Source organism: Lethenteron reissneri, chromosome 21 (assembly GCF_015708825.2).
Source record: "Lethenteron reissneri isolate LAM-NWPU_2019-01 chromosome 21, ASM1570882v1, whole genome shotgun sequence".
Taxonomy (NCBI): Eukaryota; Metazoa; Chordata; class Hyperoartia; order Petromyzontiformes; family Petromyzontidae; genus Lethenteron; species Lethenteron reissneri.
In genome coordinates, this window is record NC_083799.1 from 3,881,744 (window position 1) to 3,903,826 (window position 22,083).

The following is a 22,083-nucleotide window of genomic DNA, read 5'->3' on the forward strand; positions in this document are numbered from 1 at the left end:
GTCATCGCGTACACCCCATAGATGGGTGTCGTACCAGCCCTAGCGGGGCTTGGTGAGCGCTGGGATAGCGATGGCACCGCACATAGCGTGTAGTGCAGGCTCCCACAAGGGGGAGCGGGAGAATGTCAGCCCAGGGACAGGGCTGCCCCAGGCCATGGCACTCTGGTTGACCCCTTAAGCACATGATCTGGAGTGTCCACAGAGAAGGCCCCAGGTGGGGGGGCTCGGGGGTGATCACGTGTCCAGGGAGAGCTCTCGAGAGGGAGCTAGAACGCTCTCAAAGGCGGGCGGGGCCGAGGGCGGAGCCGGCCCCGACCCAGGAGGATTAAAGGTGGGTCCCTGAGAGGGACCGGGGTCGCTTCGTTCTACAAGCTGGAAGTTCCACGTCCTACGTCTGAAGAGGCATCAACACGTGGCCGGAGACCCGAGTGAGGGTCCGACCCTTCGTAGCTATAACTCCTATGTATAGTGTAGTTAGCTGGGTGGTCACCACCCCAGGCTGTATCTGGTAAAGGGGCAGTTACCTATTGTATATACGTGTTACAATAAATGTGTTGCCGCTGAAGAATAACATCTGCGACTCAGTTAGACTCACTACATATGGAATAAAGCAGCTGAGTGGTAGGGTTGCTGGGCAATAAGGTGCCTGTCGGAGATAGTACAGCAATTACATTTCTGACCTTTCTGTATGTTCCGCAGTGGAACCATTCGTGACGCCGGATTTCAAGGTGGACGTGACGGAGACGACCATTACTATCTCGTGGGCGAGCGTGCCTGGCCTCGTGGTCAGGGTGCTACTGGTGCTCAATGAGGGGGGTGCGGACCCTCGCGAGCTGAGCGCCGATTCAGGGGAGCTGTTGCTGCCGGACCTGACTCCCAGTGCGAAGTACACGCTCACCATCATCATCCTGCTCCACGGCGTCCAGCGGGGACCCCCCATCGTCAAACTTGTCACCACCTGTACGGCCGGTTCTAGTTACACTGCTGTTCCACTGCTACTCGCAGCCGCCATCGTTGCGTGCTTATCATGCAGATTCGTTTCATTGTTAGTGTTATTTGTTTATTTACATGGAAAAAACTCCACTTGGCCAAGTCTCTTCAGACTCTTTTTCACGAGTCTGGAGAGATAATTAACCCAGTAATTCTTTTTTTTTATTTAGCAGTAGATTGGCTACAAATATGTAGTGGTCTTATTTGATGCGTGCCTGCACACTGTTTGCAAAACCCCACACGCGTTACTCCACTACACATATGCAATGAGTACTGGGTGAGGCGGGGGAAGCCTTATATCCACAATGGGCTAACATTAAACATTATATACAGCTGGCTGAGAAAATAATGTAGCGAAAGTGGATTTGATTTGGATTTTTTCCACAACATCATCGCCACGTCGATTAATCTCTGTATTCCAACACCCGGCGAGAAATCCCACACGCCGCATTTGAGCGCTCACTCAGCGCTCTCAGATTTGTTCACAAAAACCTCCTCCCCGGTCTCTGAGCCCAGCGTGAGCAGCACCACTCTCTCCTCTTGTGTCGGCGGCAGCGGTGCCGCCTCCGCGGGGTCTCGACGTGGAGCCGCGTGGAGACACGGGCGAACTGCGCATCTCCTGGATCGCCCCTGAAATGCCAGGTCACTCCGCCGCACCTCGTTTACAAACCTCCGTGCCTCTCAGAGTGTTGGCGAAATTGTTTCAAAAATAGAGACACTAATGCACACAACTGTTACAATAATAACAACAGAGCTCTTTGGGATGTTTGGCCAATTCCTTATTGAGTGTTTTGTATATAGATGGAATTCACGGTACTCAGAGATCCTATTCATGCAGAAGAGTCGCACGGATTGCTGTACCTCTATTTTCTTAACACAATAGCTTGGGAGTCTCATACACGTGATAATCCCTACTCTATCTGTGAACCCTGCCTGTTATAGGTTGGATCCTGGACATTAATCACATGCGGTGTTAGGGTGTATGTAATATGGAATGTCACTTGCTACTTTACCACTACAATGATGCCACCTCTATACGTGTGCATCAGGATGAAACCATTAACTTTGTGTGTGTGTGCTCGTATGTGTGGAGCGGTAGTATCGTGGTCATCGCATTATGCTACCAACCCGGCATCCCAAGTTTGATTCCCGCTCATGGCCAACAACAGTGACCATTATCTGAACCGGTCCTGGGCCTCCCCTAGGTCGACTCAGCCTCAAATGAGTACCTGATGCGGTATGTAAACATCGCCAATAGGAGGGAGACAAAGGCATCCGGGCGTGGTGCTGGCCACCAACTCCTTTGTGTGCCATGGCGGCCTACATAAATGCTCGCTAACAGCGCTTGCCCCAACAGTCTGTGAAGGCTATACGGGGGATCTTTGTTTTTGTTTTACCCGTAGAAGAGCCTGGCTTCTGGGTGACCTGCGTCCCCATGGAGTCGGAGCCCCGGCTAAGCCCGGAGCAGCAGGAGGAGGCGACGGTCGTGATCCGGCGCGACGCTCCGATGGAGGTGGCTGGTGGCCGTGGTGGCGGCATGGAGGTGGTGGTGGCGCCGGGACAGAGCAAGGCATCGTGCTCTGGCCTGCAGCCCGGCGTGCCTCACCGCGTTTCGGTGTCCACAGTGCACGGGCGACACCGCAGTGACCCCGTCTCCACCGTCGCCACGCCCGGTGCGGGGGGGCAGGGCCAGGGTCCGGCACATGCACAGCACCGAGGAGGAGTGCGGACTTCGCCAAACACTTAAATCACACACGGGTTAGAGAACATACGTTAGGAAGCAGCATAGCGAGCAGGATTATGACCTATCTGCAGTCTAAAATTTGCCCCATCATGTCTGCTTTGTTAACGGTATTGCGCAGTTGGTAGAGCATCAGGCAGGGGCGGTTTCTTTATTAGGGCGATTGGGCGACGCACCACCAATGTCATTCAACCACAGAGTCACGCTAGCTGTCACTGTGCCTCTGGATATAGTCCAATCAGCCTCATGTCACGTTCTGTGGAGTACCGCCTCTTTTTGGGCGATTTCACTCCGGCTGAGAATCGCCCCGAGTGGCCCCATAGACTTACATGCAACGATGTTTTTTTTCGAACGGCGGGCGCTCCAATGCATTCTCTATGGCTTCCGGGAGGGCTCGCCCTAACGTGCTTACGTCATCATACGTAAGCACGTTTCATCCAACAATATAATTTGTCGCCACCTAGTGGAATCTTTAATAAAAGAAACTTGAGTGGATTTTATTAATAGTGAGTATAGAAACAAACAAGATGTATTGTAAGAGTCACTTTATTTTTCATTAATATTAAAGAAGTAAAGTTGCCTTTACATGCTTAAGCTGTTAATTTATCCATTGCATGGGTGGACCTTATCCTTATCAATCATCCAGACAATCGCCCCCCCTGAGAGATTTTGCAGGAGCCGCCACTGGCATCAGGGATGGAAATTATGGGAGCCCTCCAAAATTGTTTCATTTAGCATTGTTGGGTGAAAAAATTTCAGTAGTTGAGCTGTGTGGAAAGACGGATCTTACAGCACAAGCTCAGCACTTCCAACGAAAACAAGCACTGCCCAATGTTTGCTTGAGCAGGGGAACGTGGTTGACATTTTATTTTCACATTTTGAGTAAAGGCAGCTGGCGGATTTGACTCTAATTTATATAGTCTGTACATTGTGCCAACCGAATGTGGTATAATGAAACACAGCTTTGTGTGCGTGAGTCGAGCAGCTATTCGAGAGTATTGATTTGTTGTGCCGTGGGTAACATGAGTGCTACAGCGCGTCGCCGCTGTTGCTGCTGCAGCCGCGCCACTAGTGCAATTCTCAATCACCTTCCGTTGTCACCTCCTGCGGCAGTCGTTCCTCCGCCTACCGGCCTGCGCTTTGGATCCGTGGGGCCCGACACGATGCGTGTCTCCTGGCTGGCGCCCGCGCTGCCGCAACCTCCCTCCTTCTACCGCGTCGTGTCGGCCCAGGTGGACGGGTGGGAGCAACCCGAGGAGACGCGCGTGCCCGGGCAAGGGAGCGGGACTGAAACGACTCTCACAGGCAGGGGAACGGCACCGCCGACACGCGCGCCGGGATGCAGGGATTGATTATTCCCGTTTGCGTATCGGTGGCGTAGCCGTCAAGTGTGCAGGTGGTGCAGCTGCACCGGGGACCACGCACGGGCTAGAAAGAGGGAGCGCAGTTGGACAGTGGACCTCATTTAATTCATTACACCAGGGCCCAAGCCAGCCACGCTCCACTACTTCCATTACTTGTGTTGTAATAATTATAATAATGTATTTGTTTACGCTGGAGAGCCCCCCTGGGTCTCGAGACCCTTTTTCATCGTAACATATGGTCCAGTTTGTTGAACGTATTCATGCAAGTGGAAAGTGGAGTGCCTCTTGGAATGAACAGCGCGCGTACAGGGGGTTTTTATTCAAGCTCTGCACAGCCACCCCATCATTCCTATCGGCACATAGACTGTTGAGGCAAGTGCCGTTAATGAAATCCTATGAAGACCAGAACCGACACACGAGGGCGAAGTGTGGCCAGGACGGCGCCTGACCATCTTTGTCTCCCTAGTGCTGACGTTGACACACTGCACCAGCTACTTATTTAAGGCTAAATCGATCTAAGGGAGGTCCAGAATTGGTTCAGATATGTTCGCTGAGAGGGCAGGAATCGACCTTGGGTTGCTAAATAAGTCCGCTACCGCCCCTCACACGCGGGCAGATGCACAAATCTGACATGTCGGTGAGACGCAGGAAACACAGCTTCTGTGCTTCTCGCGCGCGTGCACGTGGTGTTTAGAGCTGCGGCCGGGGACGGAGTACGAGGTGGCCGTCCACACCATCGTGGGGGAGCATGAGAGCGTCGCCCTCATGGGGACGCACAGGACTGGTGAGAAGCGCCCTGGCGCCACCTCGCGACCCCTACCCCCCGCCCACATCGTTGAGTCCCCTTGTTTGCGCGGTCAGTGGCGGCGGTGACCATCGTAGCATTGTCCCCCTCAGCCCCGGACCCGCCGCGCGAGCTGCAGATCGTGACGGTGAGCGACTCGTCGCTGAACCTGCAATGGCTGCCTCCAGCCGAGGCGGCGGTGTCCGGGTACCGCGTGCGCTGCGCCACTGAGGAGGACCCGAGCCGTACGGCGATCTGGGATGGCTCCACGGAGGACCTCGATGGTGCGATCCCTCCCTCCCTCTCTATTTCTCCGCTAGAGCTGTGTTAGTGGCCAGCGCAGAGCTGGACAATGAATAAAAGCAATGCTTGTGATAGAGTCGATCCCTGACTGAGATTAGAACTTGCAAGCCGTATGGTGGTTGAGTGCAGTGCCACGTTGGCCAGATTGGTGATGGTGTCAAACCAGAAACTAAGCAGCTGTGTTACCAGTTGTATGCAAGCAGAAAATACAAATATCCTGAGCAGATTTATCACTAACACCGAAACAGTTATATAGAGTAGTTAGAGAGAGAGAAAGCAAGACAGCAGAATAATTGATTGATTCAGAGTAGAAATTTGCACTTTGTGATCTATTCAAAACTTGAAAGTTGACATTAACATTTTAAATTGGCTTTGAGTATGATCACGACAAGATTATTGATATTCAGTGAAAACGGTTGGAATGTCAACTTCAGAGCCGTTGGTTACTGTGCGATTGTCGGTTGATGACTCGGCAGATCGCCGGGAAGCAAGCCGGGAGGAAGTTCTCCCCCGGGATCAGACGTCGCTTATGCTGGAGGAGCTCGCGCCGGGCCGGAGCTACATCATCAGCGTTCACGCTGTGCACGGGGCCGAGCAGAGCAGCGCGCTCACGGGACGCGCAAGCACGCGTAAGAGCGTTCCGTGTTAGCACGCCTAAACAGCATACCGCGTGAGCATGTATGAAGCGCGTACCGCGTGAGCATGCGTAAAGTGCGTACCACGTGAGCATGCGTAAAGTGCGTACCGCGTGAGCATGCGTAAAGTGCGTACCACGTGAGCATGCGTAAAGCGCGTACCACGTGTGCATGCGTAAAAAGCGTACCACGTGTGCATGCGTAAAAAGCGTACCACGTGTGCATGCGTAAAGAGCGCACCACGTGCCCGTGGCACATCCGTGCGTCGGTTCACGACCCGTGGTCCTCATGTCAATCCACTGCTGGGTCAGGGTCACGGTAATACAGTTTAACTATATTACATGCAGTAATACGGTAGGTATAACAAACAGTCTTTAATTGTGTAATAACAAAGCCGATCACCACGTGAAACCGACATAGGCTCTTATTACAATTGGAATTGGAATGAAGTATGTCAATGATTATATTTCAGTAAGGATTGTAAACGAATTTTTAAAATATCTTTTTAATTTAAAGTCATATTTTAGTTGCTGGCTAATAGTAACGTGTTTTGGCTTACAACCCTTCCTCGGTTATTATTGATAACTCATTGGAGAAATAAGTCTATGTTGCAAAGGAGACCAAGGATAAATAACAGGCTGAAAAGTAATTCGTAGGATACATATCTGTGCAATCCAATAATAATAAAACGACCATAATAGAATGCAACACAGGAGTCACGTATTGTGCAAACGCCATTGGCCATTGGCATACATTTTTGAAAAGAAAAGTACAATTGGAATATATTAACCCTGTAGAACATTGTGCAATGTGTGACTGTGCAGTACGTCCGCTGAACGAAGATTTGTTCAAGTTTGAGATGAAGGACACGATGATTGTAATCTCCTGGCCCCCAATTCAAGGTCTCAAGATCAAGGTATTGTTTGAGTTTCTCATGATTCTCGCTGGCAGAAGTCGGCATACATGCCTGAGGTTTTTTTCTGTTCCCTGTGGCCAAGAATGGCAAGTTAAATTCACACCATATGCAGTGCACTTTTTTCTGATTTGTTTTTTTTGTTTATGACCGCTTCCCGTGATATAATACGACTACATATTGACCGTTTTAGACCTTTGTTTTCGTAGAATGGAATGTGCCTCCAATTGCGTACAAAGAACAGAAAAATCCAAACCACAACTGCATCTCCACACTCCAATGAACGCTCATCTCCACTTGAAGTCCTAAACCGGTGGTGGAAAATTCACATTCCCATGGGAGTGACAGGCCACTCTAGAGGAGACACACTGTTTACTTCTCACACTGTTACTTACCCCTGGGGGGATAGTTGGCTGAAGTGATTCCCTGTTGGGATCTTTACTCTTATAGTGAATCCATCTGCCACAGTACCACCTGGCCAGATGAAACAACGTCACATCGCATGCCTTGCGTGGCGGGTGGACCAATAGGGAAGTTAGCGCCGTCCGTCAGAGCTGACGAAAGTTACAATTGGAATTGTGTTATTCGTAATGAATTGCAAACAATGTAAGTGCAATTTTAACGTCACCTCACATTTCTGCTATAATTATAATTGCTCAGCTCTGTGCTACTTGGCACTAATTGTAAGTCAGTGCTCTGTGTGGCTGCCCTCGGTGCGAGGCTCCCACCGTTGCATGCAGGGTTCCACCCAGAGGTCGCAAACGGGTTTTGATTCCTTACCCATACCCGTACCCGGCCGCACCAGGGTCGCAAACGGGTACCCGTACCCGTACTCGGCCGTACCCGTACCCTACCCGTACCCGGCCGGGTACGGGTAGGGTACGGGTATCGGGTACATGATTGCGACCTCTGGGATGAAGCCATGTTGCAGGCGCGGGTGGGTTGATTCTAGGAACTTGAATTGTGAGAAGAGACAAGACGTTGGGAAATGAGTGACAAACAGTTACTCACCAGTGACTCACGGTCTACCCGTACCCGTACCCGGCCGCACCAGGGTCGCAAACGGGTACCCGTACCCGGCCGGGTACGGGTAGCCGGGTATCGGGTAGGGTACGGGTATCGGGTACCCGGTTGCGACCTCTGGTTCCACCTGCGTTTGTGTTCCCGTAATCATCCTCTTTATTGAGTAGCCATCCTGAGAAAACTTCAAGTCTTGCCAGAACATTCAAAGTGCCATTGTCTTTGAGTTGCTTAATAATTACGCTGCTCGAGACAATGTTTTTACACATAGTCCTTCCCTCTTCCGGGATTGATAAGATATTAGTATTGTATGCAGTAGCGGCTCCTGCAAAATCTCTCAGGGGGGGCAAATGTCTGGATGATTGATAAAGATAAGGTCCACCCATGCAATGGATAAATTAAAAGCTTAAGCATGTAAAGGCAACTTCACTTCTTTAATATTAATGAAAAATAAAGTGACTCTTACAATACATCTTGTTTGTTTCTATACTCACTATTATTACAATCCACTCAGTTTATTTTATTAAAGATTCCACTAGGTGGCGACAAATAATATTGTTGACTGAAACGTGCTTACGTATGATGACGTAAGCACAGTTAGTGCGAGCCCTCCCGGAAGCCATAGAGATTGTATTGCAGCGCCCACCGTTCGAAAAAAAACATCTTTGAATGTAAGTCTATGGGAACACTCTGGGCGATTCTCAGCCAGAGTGAAATCGCCCAAAAAGAGGCGGTACTCCACAGAACGTGACATGACGCTGATTGGACTATATCCAGAGGCACAATAACGGCTAGCGTGACTCTGTGGTTGAATGACATTGGTGGTGCGTCGCCCAATCGCCCTAATGAAGAAACCGCCCCTGATTGTATGTATGTTGACGTTTTTTCACATGGTACGTAGCCAACCGTGCTAATCGGAGGTGCGGGGGATGGACAACACACTTAACACAAAAGCAGTTCTCAAGAAATTAGTTTTCTGCGCATGATACAGCTCGGGTTTTGCTTTGTACCTTTTTTTTAAGAGGCTTCAGCGCTAGCGGCGACGCCGCAGGTTAAAAGGCAGCAAGCAAGCTCACCACACTCCCCTCTCTCGCTGCACTTTGCTGCCGTGCAAGTGCGTAGCGGCGCTGTCCACTTGGACGTTGGGGATCGCGAGGGCTTGGCAGGGCGGGGGGCGTCTGCCGAGCGCCGCCGCACATGGTGCTCGTTTTGAGATTTAGACGGGAAGCGGCGTATTTGTCACTGCCAGCGAGCGTTGCAAGGCATTTCATATTTCCAGCGCTGGTGTTTTCCTTGGCGTGAGGTTTCACGGGGAAAAAGAGAAGGCCGCGTGGCGTTGTGATTTCGCATTGAAAATGCAATTCGTCGTGTGCATGCGGTTTTGATTTTATTCTGCTGCTGTGGAAATGTCTTGCCCCTCATCTCTGACTTCTCGGGTGTATATTATAGCAATGTCGTTGTTTTGTTTTTACAAGAAGTGGCCAGAGTGGATTCGTTAATAAACTCAGGCATTAATTATACCCGAACACACGTACAGTTGTTTCTATAAAACTGTCCCGTTTATTGTTTTCAGTTTGGCAGCGTTTATGATGGATTTTCTATCACTATGAATTTACAGAGGATACTAAAGTATTATTACATTGGAGCTCATCACTGTATATTTGCATACACCACAAAATGTTAAGAAATGCAACCTCACTGTAGCCAGATAAGTTTTAAAGCCGTGGGGCAATGATGTTGGCTTAGTCGCCTTTACACCTTCCATGCTGATAATCTCTGGGGTTCAGCAACTTTTCAAACGTTGATGTGACATTGAAATATAATTTAATCTCAGTGTCGCCAGTCTAATACTAAACAATTTTTAATTTATTTTAGCAGATAAGGCCCACTGAGTTATATAGCTCCTTTTCAATAGCAACCTGGCCACATGATGATAGGTCAACGAAGGGGCTTATCACGTGAACATTTATGGCAGCCAAATATTCTTAGCGCATACTCTTTGGTTCTTTCGGTAAAGTGACGTAGGTATAAAATAAAATAAATTAAATCACGACGTTTCGATTGCAACACAAGCGATCATCATCGTGATTTAATTAATTTTATTTTATACCTACGTGACTTTACCGAAACAACCAAAGAGTATGGATCCCGTCAGTCACGAAAACTTCAAATATACTCTTAGCGCATGTTTCTAAATGTGGGGGGGGGGGGGGGGGAATAGAGAACCCGGAGAAAAATCCACACGACCACGGGGAGAGGGACATGCAAACTCCAAACACACAGGCGTCGTCAGGGTCGGACTCGAACCCACGACCACCCGCATACCAGGCGAGGCAGTTAACATCTTGCCACCACGGCACCCTGTCAATCAACAGGTTAACATTTAATCTTCGTTAACTGCTGGGTTTACACGAGGTGGCTTTTCCCCTCTGTGGCTCGGCTTTGTATGTCAAAATTATTTTGCACTGTACATACCCAACCGTGCTAATCAGAGGTGTGGGGAAAGGACAGCAAACTAAACACCAGAAGCATTTGGTGCGATGAGCTCGTGTTCGTGACTGAGCGACGTCCCCTGCAGGTGATGTTTGTGGCGAGCAACGGACGTGGAGACCCCCGTTACGTGAGCTCCGACTCCGGGTTGATGCTCCTGCCGGACCTGTCCCCCCGCGCGGAGTACACGCTCACCATCATCATCCTACTCCACGGCACCCAGCGGGGACCCCCCATCGTTAAGCACGTCACCACCGCTGGTACGATGGTTCATTTCTGCTGCCTTGGAGATGGCGGGTCTCGAAGCCCCAATGGCCACGCAACAGCCCGACCTCAGCCTTGGCTCATTTTTCAGGAGACCAGATATGATTGGGTTAGGCTTAATTGTAGCTGGGTCTGTCCGGGTCAGCGATCCGGAATATATTTCAGCACCCGCTCACCACATCCAGTATGCCTCTCGCTATAATTCATGAGAAATGAAGCCCTGTGTACGGATATTCATTGGAAGGTGATTCATCTGGGATTTATCAAATAAGTACAATAATTTGTGAAGTCAGCTGGTCCTTATTATGAGAATGTGGAAATTCCAAACAGCGACCAATGGACCTGTCCCCTGTACTCGTTTGAGTGGGAGGTGAGTCGCTGTCTTTTTCAGCTTTGGCAGTCATTGCCTCATCCTTGTTGTGAATGTTGAGTCTAGAGCTGGAGCGGTTCCTATTGTGCTGCCAATACGAGTTGTGCAATGGAAGTCCTTCAATATTAAACTTCCAATGCATTCCCTTTGTGTTCATGCAGAGTTTACCGAGTGAATTAAAGGCCTAATCTTTTTAAGAATGGTTTTGCATCTTCATATAACAGACGTTTGTTTTAGATTCATGACAAACCACCGCTTATTAGCATATGGTATCAACAACATAGTTTAGCCTTTATATCTTCTTCATATATTGCAATTGCTACTATTATGTGTTTAGAAGGAGTACAATGCACATTATTACCTTGCTGTGAATGCTTGAGAAGTCTTTCCCTCTACAACTGCCGCTACAGAACAAATCATTTTGCATTTCCATAGCACATAAACACCACTGCAGCTCAAGGCGGTGCTGCTATTGTGAACTTTGACCTTGTCTTGCTGGTGAATGTACATCTCTGAGCCGAGGTGCTCCTCTGGTTGAATAATTGGCGCCGCTCGCGCGTATGGCCTACAGCTGCGTGCCTCTGAACCTTGGCGTCGTGAGATATTTAGCTATGCCGTCATTGTCAGTCAATCCGTGTTTCCTCCACCAGCTGCTGCCTACGTAGAGGAGGAGGAGAATGACGGCAGTGGAGGAGAACTGCAGCCCATCCTGTACGAGGAATTTCAGTCCGGTGAGTTGACCTCATCGCACGGTACAATACAGCGCTGTGTGGATTCACGTAGTTTCTTGAAGTGACCGCATCTCAAGACGCTGTAGAGAAGCATTGCGCAGCATTTATTTTATGGTGAGAAAGAGGAAGTCATTAACAAGGGGACGAAAAAAAGGTCTAAAGCCTCGACAGGAAATGAACAAGGGAAATTGAGGGAGTTAAATTAACCATGATCTTTAATGTGTCCACCTGCCCAGTTTCAATGGATTTGGGGAAGATCAGCTTAGCCACAGGTTTCCAGTTATGCAATGTAAACAAACACTACCCACAATAAGCCAACTAGTATCACCCAGTGGACAGAAAAGAAGATCAAAGACTCTGACAAGCGGTTCTTCCTACCCTGCCATTGCCACTCTCCCCGCAGAGCTGGCCGATCCCAGCGACCTGCGCTTCTCTCACGTGGGAGCCGAGTCCATGCACGTGTCCTGGGCGCCGGTGCCGCCCCCCTCATCCCCCACGCACTACGTGGTGCACTACTCGCCGCTGTACTCGAGCGCGGAGCCGCGCGAGGTGGTGGTGGCGGGCGACGCGACGTCCGTGGATCTGGGTGGTGTGTGGCGACGCGCGCTCCCCCCCCCCCCACCCCTGCTGGCCCCACCACTCACACGCGACAAAATTCTCTGTGTGAGCACGAGTGGCTCCAACTTTCATTTCTAATTTTTTTTTGTTTTTTGGGGTTTTGTCGCTCGCCAAGGGCTGCACCCGGGTCTGGAATACCGGGTGAAAGTGCGCGCGGCGGACGGAGACCAGCTCAGCGCTGGTGCGAGTGGAACGCACAAAACTGGTGAGGTGCAGTGTGGATCATTTCCAACTGTGATTACAAAACGTGTGTGTGATCTGCTTATGCATGCTGTGAGCTTTTGAGCCTGAATGTTTCCCTGCAGTGTTTATGATACAAGACAACATTAAGCCAGTTTTGCCTTCTACGAGCCTCTTCAGTAGGGTGTGGTAAAATAAAGCAATCCTACTCTGTGTCCTGATGGGATGGGTGACTGCCATCCACTAATAGTGTGGAGTCGAACATTTGAGGTGCAGCAATATTTGTTAAATGTCCAAAATTAATTGATGTGCTCCTCTGGAAAATTATGTTCAGAATGTTTTTTTTCTAATTACACTAGAAAGGAAATAAAAAGGTAAATGATTTGAGGAGCTAAATGAAGGCCCATTTTGTAATGGATTATCTCTCATTGTGCCAATGAACGCACCAAAGTGTAGTGATTGGCCTCATCACAGAAGTGTGGAATTACCAGTTCAGGTGCTGGCAGAAATGAGCACCGCTCCATGTTCGCTGGAGCAAGTGGCACACAAAACATTCACTGCATTTCGGCACGATGTCACGCTCTCGCCATCCAGCCATCGACTCTCCAACACAGCTAGAATTCTTGGACGTGACGGACTCATCGCTCACCGGTCGCGTGGCAGCCACCGCGTGCCGCCATAACGGGCTACCGGGTGAGGTACGGGCCCGAGGGCGGCGCTCCGGGCTACGCCAACGAGCGGCTGGTGACTGGTGATCGGACGCAGCTGGAGCTGCACGACCTGGAGCCCGGCACGGACTACGTGGTGCGCGTGATCTCCGTGGATGGCCGCGAGGAGAGCCTCCCGCTCATGGGGCAAACTCGCACCGAGGGGCGACCCCAACGTGAGTCATGGTGGTGGTGGCTGTGGCGACGATGGCTGCGGTGGTGGTAGTGTACACCAGCGCACCACACACTAAGTATGTAGTTTTTGAGTGATATATTTTCAAACGTGTGCATTTTATTAGGGCCGTCTAGTTTCTGGAAGACACAAAATGGAGCAAACAGAATCAGAATCTTCATTTATCCGGAAGGAATCCGATGAGCTCGAAAGCTCTTTTTCCCAGAAGTCCAGTAGGGGAGGATCAGAAAGTCATAACAACAAACAAGAGTTGAATCCTCATAAGAATACACACACAGAATAGAAATGATGGTCTATCCACGACCGCGATGCTTTGAACTAATTTCCCCACGCAGAGCTAGCGGCGCCGCGCGAGCTGCGCGTGACGGACGTGGAGGAGACGGCGCTCAGGGCCGAGTGGCTGCCCCCGCCCGGAGGCCCCATCTCGGGGTACCGCGTACGCTGCCTCCCAGCGGCGGGAGGCGAGGAGGACGAAGGCGGCACCGCCAGGCACCGGGAGGAGGAGGAGCTGCCCGCGGGCACCAGCAGCCACCGGCTCGAGGGCCTGCAGCCAGGGCAGCGCTACGTCATCACGGTGACGGCCTTGCGGGGCCAGGAGCACGGGCCACCGGCCTCCCTCTCCATCGACACGCGTGAGTCTCCTGGGGGGAGCAGTTTCGTGGCATTGGGGGCACCGCTGAGGGCTCTGCTAGCACTGGCGGCTCCACTGCCAGCGGTGGCGTCTCGCCTTCTTGAATTCTTTGCTACAAGTCACCGCTGTGCACAGGTGTTGTGTTGTCAATTGTCATCGTTGTCATTCTCATTCTCCTTGTCATTCGTTATAGGAACTTTGTAGGAATGCATGAGAAACATGTACGTTCATATTTGAGTGGGAGACGAATATTTGTTGTGAGAGAACCCCTTGATCGCATGAAGATTTCTCGCTTATGTTTTATAGGACAACAGTTACTTTCAGGTGTTCTCTTTAAAAAAAAGTAACGTTTTTTCACGTCTTAAAAGGAATTGGCTTAAATGAGAAGTGAAGCTGTGTTTGGCACCTGTGATCTTGAATTTTTCTCACAAAGTTGTATCGCACACCCATGATCCAACGCATCCCGCTGTTTATTTCTGCAGTGGCAGCTACCAATTTTCTGCCAGAGTTCCGAATTGAGGTGAACGAGACGACGATCAACATCTCCTGGGACTGGTGGCCTGGCCTGGAGATCAAGGTCCTCGTCAAATCTTCTCGCCAAATCACATTCTTCTCATTCAACATCTCAACGCATCAACCTGAAATATGACCCACATTACGTGGCGGTCCTGGCGCCTTGCATTTTTAATCATTGGCTTCTTGTGGCCGCAGGTGCTGCTGGTGCCCAGCGAGGAGGACGGAGACCCCCGTGAGCTGAGCTCCGTCTCGGGAGAGCTGCTGCTGCCAGACCTGACCCCCGACACGGAGTACACGCTCACCATCATCATTCTGCTCCACGGTGCCCAGCGAGGACCCCCCATCATCAAACACATTGCCACGCGTGAGTCGCATCGTCGCGCGCATTCACAAAGAGTCAGCTCGCACACGCTTCTCATCTCCGTGTTCTGTAGCTGAGTTGAAAATGGCCGGGTCTGAAAATACTCGGTTGAACGCCATAGTTTTGGAATAATTTTTTCCAGGGTGTTTCATTATTTTATGGGAGATGTATCCCTGGCATCTATCCCAGTGTTGGACCAGCAACAACACGTGCATGCCTGTGTGTGCGCGCTTGCTGCGTTGTGTATTCATGTGCACGCGTTTTAATGCAAAGAAATTGTGCATTGATGTATATGTGCACCGGGAACTCCATGTGTATCGTGTGTGCATTACTGAGTACAGGTATGTACGCTTATTTACACACTGCGTGTGTAGTAATGTGAATCTGTGAGGTATTGCACCGTGCAGCTCGGTTCCTCGGCGTTTGCGCGCAGGGTCTCCTTTTCCGACCGTCCGGGTGTTTTTATTTATTTCCGTAGTTCCGCTCTCCGAACGCGAGCCTGAGAGCCTCGCCTTCCCGACGGCGCCGTCGCTTTACAGGCACGTCACCGCAGGTGGGTCCCGTGAGACGATCGCATCGAGCTCGTGCCGTCGTTTTCCACGCCCCCACCCACCACGTGCCTCTTTAATCACGGCTATTCAATACGCTTGCTCGCGCGGGGCGCGCGTGTACACTTGCTGCATAATGTGAATGTGCGCCTGTGTTTGGATGCATGCGCTGTACTAAAGTGCGTGCATCGCTGTTCGTGAGCACAAGGGTCTTCATGTGTGTTGTGTGTGTGCATATATTAATAAGTACATTTACTGATAATTATTTACATGCCGCATTGGTGTAGTACTCTGTGCCGGTAACACAGAGGAGCTCGCACGCATTTTAAGAGGTTGCCCCAACTGAGTCGTCCTCTGTGGTCTGTCTCAAGATTTCATCCGGCAAGTCAACGCTCAGTTCGTCATTTCCACCAAGAAGCCACCGACAGCATGTGAGGACGCACCTTTTGACTCAGACTAATCCATCACCAGTGTTCATCACTCTGGACGGTGTGGGAGTGGAGTGGTGGCACAGTGGATTGCGCGCGGCGCTATGAAACAAATTTCCCGAGTTTGATTGCCAGCCAAGGCTAAAATCAGTGGCAAGTTTTATCTGTACTGATACTAAGTACCCCATGTATGTATGTAGACCTTATTTTGCACCATACATAGCCAACCATCCAACCAACCCACACTGGCCATGGTCGTGAAGTATGGCAAAAATACCTTGACTGAGAGAACATAGGAAGGCCTTAATGCCCAGCAGTGGATTGTCAAAGGGCTGCCAATTTTTTTTATTGATGACTATTCTAGAGATATTACTATTTATGGTTTCGAAAAAGATGTGAATCAAGAGTTCGTTCAAGATGTGAGTATATTAATAGGCAAAAAGTATATCAGAGAAATCTAGAACTGCACATGCAGGGATTATAAGTCCCATCCTACATTCACACTTACAGTCCTTGCGTTTATCAATGAAACTGTCACCAGGCTCAGAGAAAAGCAGTGGTTTACACTCCTCTTTGTTGGCAGCCCTGAGCCAACGATAACGATTCAAATTTTCCACAGTGTGGGCCGATCTTTCTATACTCTGGCACAAGCACCACCGACTTCTTGGTAATCAGTGTCAATTTTATTGACCGCAGAAGGATGATGGGCTCGTGTATTCCCAAACAAAATTTTAACTCGCAACTTTACAGTCGTGATTTGAGTCCTCTGCCGTAGTAGAACCTGGCCAGATAGACAAATTACACACACAGTCTGTGTGAAAACCTGAAACTCTCCTCTACTCCCGTCCCACAGATGCGACCAGCTTGAATGTCACGTTTGACATTGAAGCGACGTTGTCGAGCATCGTCTTCAGATGGAGAACGGTGCCGGGGCTGAGCATCAAGGTAGAGCACACGCTGTGGGCGCTCGCCGCATCAGAAATACTGAACCTACACACGCACACACCTACACATGCACACAACAACAACCGCCATTCGCCACTAAGTGGCGGTGACGTCACCACGACGCTTGTGCCAGGCCATGTGCACCTTGAGGCCACGTGAAGTGTCGAACGCCTGCTGGCAGGAGGTCACGGGGCAGACCCAGGTGCCACGGTGCGACTTACTGGCTGATGCACCACCTGTGCCCCCTACTGTGCCACACACACACACCTACACATGTACACACACACACCTACACATGCACACACCTACACATGCACACATACACACCTACGCATGCACACACACACACCTACACACAACAACAACCGCCATTCGCCACAAAGTGGCGGTAACATCACCATGGTGCTTGTATCAGGCTATGTGCACTTTAATGCCACGTGAAGTGTCGAACGCCGGCTGAGATGTGTCTATATGTAGCTATTCGTTATGTAAAATGGGTGCATTGTGCTATTTTTTAAATTTAATACTTTTAAGCCAGTAGCCCATTTTATATTATAGGAATGTCCCATTGAGTCTCAAGACTCTTTTTTAAGAAGGGTTCTGCCTGGGATGTTTGTCTGCCATTTTTTTGAGTAATTTTGCATTTGGGAGGAAACCAGAGCGCACAGAGAAAACTCGTACAGAAAATCAGATCGTGCTCAAATTTCAAACAAATAAATGAAAACCTACTTGTTGTGCTGCCATCTGCAGGTGGTAACCTTCAATTTCGTATTCTCATCCGCGTGTTTTGTATGCTTTGCTAAGCCCACCAGGTTACAGGTGTGCACCTCCATACCTGGAAAAAGAAAATCCAGTGCCAGCGCGGCCTCACGGAGGATGGCCGTGCAGACCTGACTCAGTAACCGGAGCCAACGGTCGTCCTTGTTGTCCCTCAATCTTTTGCCGAGTCTAGGTGCGGCTGTTGGACAAGGAGTTCACCTCCGACTCAGGGGAGCTACTGCTTTCGGGCCTGTCCCCAGGCGTGGAGTACACGCTCACCATTGTCGTCCTGCTCCACGGCGTCCAGCGGGGACCCCCCGTCGAGACGCGCGTCAAAACTCGTGAGCCATCGCCAAGGCGCCGGGTTGCCGTGCGGTGCCAGGCGGCAGCGGTGGTGTCGGCTGCGTCGGGCATGCAGACCACTGGGCGCTCGTCCGTGCGATGTGGGCGCCTGGGCGTGAGTTGTGCAGTTTCCTAGGAAGGGGAGCCAGGCTCGAGTACATCGCCCACCTCGGCGCAGCTTCCGCTGGCACACCGCGGCATGGTCAGGGTCCGCGAGCACAGCCGGTGACGTCGCCGTTTGAGGGCGAGTGGCACGTGAATCGATGCGTGTAGTGGGTTCGAGTTTTAGAGGTTGTTTTGTTCAACCAGTGGAGAACTCAAGAGGAGACCAGGGTTTCTTCTCGATTGCAAGAGTGACCTGGATCATCAAATTGACAAAAGTTAAACAAATGCAATAAAGTACAGCCAGGAAGTGAATAGAAATCAAAACAAAAACAACTGTGTCACATGGGAAATTGCAGATGTCGTGTTTAATGAATTAGGTCGTCCATTCATGTGCCTATGGACTGTGTCCTGTTCTTGTGAGAAAGTATAACATGTACTTTTGCAATTACATTGGAGATGTCTTCATATTAGAACAAATGCTAAAGATATAAAAGGGAAATTTGTTAATATTTGTGTCTGTTCGAAATGTTTACTTTCCAACATGCAATACACTTGAAATTTGGCATACGGGTAGTTTTCAGACTGTACACAATGCAAAAAGTATAAAAATAGACTTTTCTATTTGGGGGTGGGGGGGGTCGCAATAATGGATATATATTGCACAAGTGAGCGGTGACATCACATCTGTGATGTCACATCTGTGATGTCACTCGCATGCGGTAACGTTACACAGTGTGCCTGCTGACGTCACGCACCCCCCCCCCAACCCTCCACGTAGGCCATGTATTAATCCAAGACAAGAATCCAAGTCCCGGGCGAAGCCGGCTAGTAAAGCTAGTATATAATAAAAAACATGAAATCAGTAACATTTATGATTATTTATTTTCCCAGGAAAACCTCAAAGTCCTTTTTCAGGAGGGTCCTGCTTAGAAAGGTTACCCAATTCCTATTTTAAGTATGTGTGTGAGAAGAAACTGGAGAAAACTAAAAGGACAGGAGGACAATACTAAAACTTGCTACCAGTCTGTTTGCGGTTTTGTAAGCACCTCACTCGCCGTGCTGGTGGCTGTCTCACACAAAGCCAATCGGCTCTCTAAGTGTCTGAGTCACGGGCGTTGCACCGCCACACCCAGTTTCTGTTATTCCCATGTTATAATTGGCGATTGTTGTTTTGTAAAACCAACATCAGAACTTTCTTGTGGCAGATTCAATACATCAAGCAGCGTTGGGCGAGGACTTTGCCAAGTGGTTTAACAGCGTCCCTCCGACCTTCACCACAAATATGCCAGGCAAGCCCGCACGCACGCCCCAGGACTCGCGGGCAGCTACTTGAGTTGGAGGTGTGCCAGCCATCCTCGTACACCTCGTTGTTTTAATTTTCGACCTCTTCCTGTTTCACAGAGGTGCAGGTGAAACACGACCCGGACTTCAAGGTTCACACGACAGAGACGTCCATCACAATCTCGTGGAACTCATTTCCTGGGCTGGTTATCAAGGTGATGTCGCAGTTAAACCTCCATCATCTGTCTGGCTGACACTGTGCTTCGAGCACTCGAATCACTATCGGCAGTCCGCGAGTTCAAATCTCGGTCAAGGGTTGACGACATAGCCAAACATCCCTCTGGGAATGATAAAATGAGGACCACTATTTTATCATTCCAAGTGGGACTGCTCCCAGCAATTTGAAATGTGGAATTTCAACCACTGTCTTAGGGCCGCCAGACATTTTTACTTCTATAATTGTGTTCTTATTCCTTTTTTATTGTTATCAATGGTGGAGTTTTGTCTATTTTTATCTGCATGGCTTTCATTCTTGTGTTTAAACCAGGTCTTCTGTTATAAACAAAGGGTCTGTTTTGTTGAGATGCGAGCTCACGACAGTCATATACGCAGGCACATGGCAGTCACACGCCCTGAATTTACGAATGGCGCGCTTCGTTTGTATATTTTACTAAAACGTCATAATCCGTTCTGACGAGATTAGAACTGCTTTGTTTTTAGTTTGTTGTCCTTCCTCCACACCTCCGCGGTTGGCTACGTACGTTTCGAAAAAAGTTCAACACACATGAGAATTCACCGCCGCAGCAAACAAGATTCGTTTACAGAACCCACGCCGTCTAATTGGTTGCTCACCCCTGTCCATGCCGCGCTTTGTAAACTGTAACGTATTATAATCCGGAGCATGCAAATTTGTCATGGAACTGTACAGGTGCTGCTGGTGCCAAGCGAGGGGAGCGCGGACCCCCTCGAGCTGAGCTCCGATTCGGGGGAGCTGCTGCTGCCTGAGCTGTCCCCCGGTGTGGAGTACACGCTCACCATCATCATCCTGCTCCACGGCGTCCAGCGGGGAACCCCCGTCGTCAAACGTGTCACCACACGTGAGTCGCATCGCTGCCGGGCGGCAATCGTTAGGGCTGTATGTATGTTGAACTTCTTTTGCACCGTACGTAACCAACCGTGGTAATTGGAGGTGCGGAGGAAGGACAATAAACTAAACATTAAAAGCAGTTTTAAAGAAATTAATTTTCAATCTAGATTTAAAAGTGCATTGCTCAAGTGTCTTACTAATATCGGAAGGAAGAGCATTCCAGACGGCCGCAGACGCGCATCTGAAAGCGTGCGATGTGGTGACCATCTTTGTTCGATGGCTAGCCAAAAGCTGCTGCGAGGATGACGAGAGTAGGCGTGATGGTTTATTCCTCTTGACGAAATCAGAAAGGTATTGTGGTTCATTTGTGGCAAGAGCTTTGTAATGAGTGCGACATAATGTGTTTGTGCACTCCTGTGGAGCGCAGAGCGCATTTCCGGTTGCTCTGTCGGCGTCTTGAAGGGAAGAATGCCCATAGATCGCTCTGTGAGATGTGCACCACTTTATGTTGGCGAACTTCCCTGAATTATGCCACTTAACATCTTGTGAAATCCCTTCAATAGACTTGATTAAAAAATATTTCAAAATAAGAACTAGAATAATGCTATGAAGATAAAAAACAACAACATCTATTGATGGGCGGGCTGATTCCATCGACTTACTACACCTGAGAGCCAGGTGTAAATACAGGGGCCAAAACCCAGATTGGAACTCAAGACCTTTATGGTGCCATCTAAGAGCTCTGACTTCTGAGCCACCCAAACACCTTGTTGCTTACATTTTCTTGAGTGTGTCACTACTCTATGTAGTACAATCAATGTTATATAATTAGGATTGCTATTGCGTCTAAATGTGACCGCATACTCTTCAATGCACAGGCTGAAAACACTTCACCAAACACATGATGATAAAAAATACACCTATACCGCTATCAAGCTAAGGTTATAGGTATATTTTGAATGACTTATGAACACGATGCCCTGTAATGTTCTCCCTGCGCTATCGTCACAGTGTCTCCGTTAAGCCTGGAGGTCGCCGGGGAGTCGCCCTCCAGCCTCACCCTGACCTGGTACCAGCCCTCGGCCCCCGTTGACCACTACACCGTGACGTGCACACCTCTGAGTGAGTAGCGCTCGCGCTGTGGCAGCGTCACAGACATGAGAGTCGGGCTCAGCCCTGTAAAGTTATCACTGTGTCAGAAATGTGTAAATCTGGATCCCTCTAAATGTGGTGTTTCTCAACTCAGGGAGCCACAGTAGCGAAATTTTAACTACCTCGCCTGGTATGCAGGAGATCGTGGGTTCGATCCGAACACTTACGCCTGTATATTTGGAGTTTACATGTTTTCCCTGTGGTCGCATGGATTATCTCCGGGTCCTCCGTTTTTTTAAATCCACATTTAAAATCAAAATGTCTTTAGAGTATTTGGGTGCTATAAATTTCTACATAAGCCACTTCTTTGACCAATTATTCATGGCTAGGTCACTTCTGAAAAAGAGTTATATAGCTCAGTAGACCTTATCTGATAAAATAAAAGTTTAGTTTAGTAACTGTAGTCTACGTGACCCCCCCCCTCCACACCACATTTCTGTGATTACCAATCATTGGGTGCATGCAGTGTGCAGTGTCTTAATTAATATTTTTAATCGAAGAGATTGGTGGTCACGAAAAGGTGGGCCTGGGGTGGCCAAGAGGACTGTTAAGAAGCACTACTCCAATGCACATTAAGTGCTGAACAGAGAACAGCAAGTGTTCGTCTGCGGATATGTATAAGCGA

At 49.5% G+C, this 22,083-nt stretch overlaps 1 protein-coding gene across 1 annotated transcript in view; it reads left to right on the forward strand.

Annotated features, from left to right (window-relative positions):
• Positions 1-22,083, forward strand: part of LOC133345074 (fibronectin-like) — a 76,532-nt gene that overhangs the window by 20,559 nt on the left and 33,890 nt on the right. The window contains 25 exon segments of the mRNA XM_061555524.1: positions 700-960; positions 1,546-1,632; positions 2,394-2,663; positions 3,845-4,036; positions 4,790-4,879; positions 4,993-5,163; positions 5,659-5,811; positions 6,642-6,733; positions 10,329-10,500; positions 11,525-11,605; positions 12,009-12,194; positions 12,339-12,428; positions 12,998-13,053; positions 13,055-13,286; positions 13,639-13,935; positions 14,417-14,511; positions 14,646-14,814; positions 15,290-15,364; positions 15,731-15,790; positions 16,641-16,732; positions 17,685-17,832; positions 19,144-19,227; positions 19,340-19,434; positions 20,148-20,316; positions 21,318-21,428. Coding sequence (XP_061411508.1) covers positions 700-960; positions 1,546-1,632; positions 2,394-2,663; positions 3,845-4,036; positions 4,790-4,879; positions 4,993-5,163; positions 5,659-5,811; positions 6,642-6,733; positions 10,329-10,500; positions 11,525-11,605; positions 12,009-12,194; positions 12,339-12,428; positions 12,998-13,053; positions 13,055-13,286; positions 13,639-13,935; positions 14,417-14,511; positions 14,646-14,814; positions 15,290-15,364; positions 15,731-15,790; positions 16,641-16,732; positions 17,685-17,832; positions 19,144-19,227; positions 19,340-19,434; positions 20,148-20,316; positions 21,318-21,428 — 3,528 coding nt within the window.